Source organism: Propithecus coquereli, unplaced genomic scaffold (assembly GCF_000956105.1).
Source record: "Propithecus coquereli isolate 6110/MARCELLA unplaced genomic scaffold, Pcoq_1.0 Scaffold588, whole genome shotgun sequence".
Lineage (NCBI taxonomy): Eukaryota > Metazoa > Chordata > Mammalia > Primates > Indriidae > Propithecus > Propithecus coquereli.
In genome coordinates, this window is record NW_012151818.1 from 267,141 (window position 1) to 271,089 (window position 3,949).

A 3,949-nucleotide genomic window follows, 5' to 3' on the forward strand; every position below is an offset into this window, starting at 1 on the left:
CTCGCTCTTGCTCAGGCTGGTCTCCAACTCCTGACCTCGAGCGATCCTCCCGCCTCGGCCTCCCCGAGTGCTGGGATCACAGGCGTGAGCCACCGCGCCCGGCCGTGGGTTTTGTTCCTTTCTATTTTTTGAATGCGACTACTGGACAGTCTACGATTGAATTTGCAGCTGGACGCCAGCCCGGTGGGGGCAGGGGGGATTATCTGTGGGCCCCCAGCGCCCAGGATGGGGGCGCACGGCGGGTCTCTGGGTGACGTTTGCAATCGCAGGGTCCAGCGCTGACCTCTGCAGTCTGCCCGGCGTCCAGCAGGGCGCACTGTGGCAGCAGGGCTGTGCCGCCTGGGCGTGGAGCCCGGATCCCCTCCCAGCTCCCGCCCTCCCTGCCGGGACCCCACTGTCCCGCCCCTGCAGCCCCTCCACGGCCAGACCCTCCTGGTGGCGCTGGAGTCCCCTCTGCCGGGTCCACCTGCGCACAGCTGGCGGGAGGACGCTGGGTCTCGGCCACCCTGGGGCATCTGGCTACACCTCTGACCCCGTCCCAGGGCGGCCTGGGGCAGGGCTGGGACGCCTGCCTCCCTCCTCTGCTGCCCAGCGTCAGGGACACTTCCCGGGGCGGCAGTGGGGGGCAGGGCCAGACCCCCCGATGCGTCAGGAAACGCAGGTGGGCAGGGAGCAGAGGGACAAACACACCTGGAGCTAGCGCTGACCCGGGGGCGGCAGGTGTGCCCAGGGCTGCGCCGGGGGCCAGGGGCCGGCGCTGTCCCTCTGCCGTGGGGACCGGAGGCTCGGGGGGCGAGGCCGGGCCGGGTGTCCCGCAGAGCAGACCCCGGCCCGGCCGGTCCCAAAGCCCCGCTCACCTCTCCGCCAGCCCGCGCTTGGTGAGGCCCGAGACGACGATGGGGTCGAAAGCCTCCTCGGTGCCCGAGATGGTGATGCCCAGGGGGCCCCCGTGTCGCTGCAGCTGCACCGTGTAGCTCACCGCGCCCGTGCCGTCCAGCTCGTCTGCAAGGGCGACCCGTGACGGGGGGCCAGGGGGACCCCCCAGGCCCCGAGCCCCGGCGCCCACACTCGTCCGTCCCCCGGTCTGGCCGTCCCCCCGTCCCCGCAGCCACTCCTGCAGCGGTGGCTCCGGACAGCGCAGCCCGGAACCCCGAGGCCACCCTCCGCCTCCAGAAACGTTTCTTCTGCCCAAACATCATTAGCAGAAAAAGACGGAAAAGGGACACGGGAACGGCACCCGCCGCGTGTGACAGCAACGGCGGCACCAATGATGACCTCAGAAGGCAGATTTCCGGGTTTTCTTACAAAAAAAAATACGGAATCTGCCCACAGCGACGCTCTCTCCCAGGGCAGGAGACGTGGCGCCCTTGGGAGTCGGAGATTCAGGCGCCGCAGTCCTCAGCCCTCCCTACTGCCTCTCCGCACCGGGGACCCCGAATGCGGGCTGGGGCCCCCCACACCAGGGGGACCCTGAATCCAGGCTGGGGACCCCCCGCACCAGAGGACCCCGAATGCAGGCTGGGGACCCCCCTGCACCAGAGGGACCCCGAATGCAGGCTGGGGACCCCCCGCACCAGGGGGACCCCGAATGCGGGCTGGGGACCCCCACACCAGGGGGACCCCGAATGCGGGCTGGGGACCCCCCGCACCAGGGGGACCCTGAATCCGGGCTGGGGATCCCCCACACCAGAGGGACCCTGAATCCAGGCTGGGGATCCCCCCGCACCAGAGGGACCCCGAATGCGGGCTGGGGACCCCCGCACCAGGGGGACCCCGAATGCGGGCTGGGGACCCCCCATACCAGAGGGACCCCGAATGCAGCCTGGGGACCCCCCGCACCAGTGGGACCCCGAATGCGGGCTGGGGACCCCCCACACCAGGGGGACCCCAAATCCTGGCTGGGGACCCCCCACACCAGGGGGACCCCGAATCTGGGCTGGGGACCCCCCGCACCAGGGAGACCCCGAATCCGGGCTGGGGATCCCCCACACCAGGGGGACCCCGAATGCGGGCTGGGGACTCCCGCACCAGGGGGACCCCGAATGTGGGCTGGGGACCCCCCACACCAGGGGACCCCGAATGCAGGCTGGGGACCCCCCACACCAGGGGGACCCCGAATCTGGGCTGGGGACCCCCGCACCAGGGGGACCCCGAATCCAGGCTGGGGGCCCCACTGCACCAGGGAGACCCCGAATCCGGGCTGGGGACCCCCACACCAGAGGGACCCCGAATCCAGGCTGGGGACCCCCCGCACCAGGGGGACCCCGAATCCGGGCTGGGGATCCCCGCACCAGAGGGATCCCGAATGCGGGCTGGGGACCCCCGCACCAGAGGGACCCCGAATCCGGGCTGGGGACCCCGAATGCAGGCTGGGGACCCCGAATGCAGGCTGGGGACCCCCACACCAGAGGGACCCCGAATCCGGGCTGGGGACCCCGAATGCAGGCTGGGGACCCCCCGCACCAGGGGGACCCCGAATCCGGGCTGGGGACCCCCGCACCCATGGTGGCCCTCCGAGGTGGCCGGGCCGGCCGTTCCGTACCCGAGTTGTCCTCGTCCTTCTGCACCTTCAGCCGCACCAGGTCCTCGCAGCCCCCCAGGATCTGCGCGGCGTCCTCCATGGGGCGGCCGTCCAGCCGCACGCCGTCGATGGCCAGCAGCCGGTCCCCCGGCTCCAGGCTGCCCGTCCTGCGTGAGGAGGGGCGGGGGACGGAGGGCGCCGGGCGTGCAGGCGCCAGACCCGCCCCCGCCGGCCGCGTCCCCGGCCCCGCGCGCCCCCACCTGTGCGCCACGCTGCCCTTCTTGACGTCGGCGATGATCAGCGGCTGCCCTCGCCGCCTGCTGGCTGCCGGACAGAGGGAGGCCGTGAGTCCTCCCTCCTGGGCCTCCGCCTGGGGGCGGGACGCGGCCGGGCCCAGGGCTGGGCGTGGAGCTGGAGCCTCGCGTCCCGCTCGCGTCCCGGTCCCACTGCCCCCTGGCCGGGTGACTGCGAGCAAATCAGCTCCCCGCTCCGTGCCTCAGTTTCCCCTCTGCCAAATGGGGGTGACATCTCGGATGTCACGGGGACGCGGGGAGATTCAAGTGGGGAAGGCGGGCGCCAGACCAAGCGTGGCTCCTGGCACCCGGCCGGTGGCCGTCAACACCGGCCCTTTCTGTGTCCGGCGCGGCCCCCGCAGGCTGCTCCCGGACGGGCCGTCCGGCCGGCGTCTGCGTCCCCCGCACGGGCCCCGGGCCAGCACCCGGGGCTCTACGTGTGCCAGCGTGTGGGGGACACAGCAGCGGGGGGCGGCGTGGCATCTCACTCCTGCGCACTCCCTTTCAAAAGCAGTTCCTCCCTTTTCTTCCACGCGCACAAATTAAGCGCCTACTGTGTTCCTGGCCTCGCTGGGGCTCTGGGAACACAGAGGCAGACAGAACACCAGGCCCGGCCCACGCGTGCCGTGGGACACCCCCAAGGCCAGGAGACCCATTGTGCGGAATGAGAAACTGAGGCTTGGAGAAGCCGGGGTCTCGCCCGCGGCCGCTCCCCCCGGCTTGGCAGGGCTCCGTCCCCCACCGCGCGGCGGGCTGTCCCCGGGAGGCGGCCGGGCCACTCACAGCTAATGGTGATGCCCAGCTCCACCCCGCGCCGCTTGGGCAGCTTGACGTGGAAGGTGCCGCTGCTGGGGATCACGGACTCTGGGCGCAAACAGACGTGGACGGACGTGAGACCCGAGGGAGGGGCCCAGGGGAGCCCCAGCCCCCCGCTGGGAAGAACCCCCCCGAAACTCACCATCCCACCCCCCTCCCGCTCCTTCCTCCTGGCAGAGGGGGAAACTGAGGCACGGTGAGCAGATAAGCTCAAAACAACTGTCAGGGCCGGGCGTGGTGGCTCACGCCTGTGATCCCAGCACTCTGGGAGGCCGAGGAGGGAGGATTGCTTGAGGCCAGGAGTTTGAGACCAGCCTGG

At 71.5% G+C, this 3,949-nt stretch overlaps 1 protein-coding gene across 1 annotated transcript in view; it reads right to left on the reverse strand.

Annotated features, from left to right (window-relative positions):
• Window positions 1–3,949, reverse strand: part of GRIP2 (glutamate receptor interacting protein 2) — a 30,692-nt gene that overhangs the window by 13,859 nt on the left and 12,884 nt on the right. The window contains exons 13-17 of the mRNA XM_012658460.1: window positions 3,598–3,678; window positions 2,782–2,845; window positions 2,543–2,688; window positions 858–1,002; window positions 396–466 (exon numbers count right to left, since the gene is read on the reverse strand). Of these exons, the coding sequence (XP_012513914.1) occupies window positions 396–466; window positions 858–1,002; window positions 2,543–2,688; window positions 2,782–2,845; window positions 3,598–3,678 (507 nt within the window). The remainder of the gene's footprint in view (window positions 1–395; window positions 467–857; window positions 1,003–2,542; window positions 2,689–2,781; window positions 2,846–3,597; window positions 3,679–3,949) is intronic.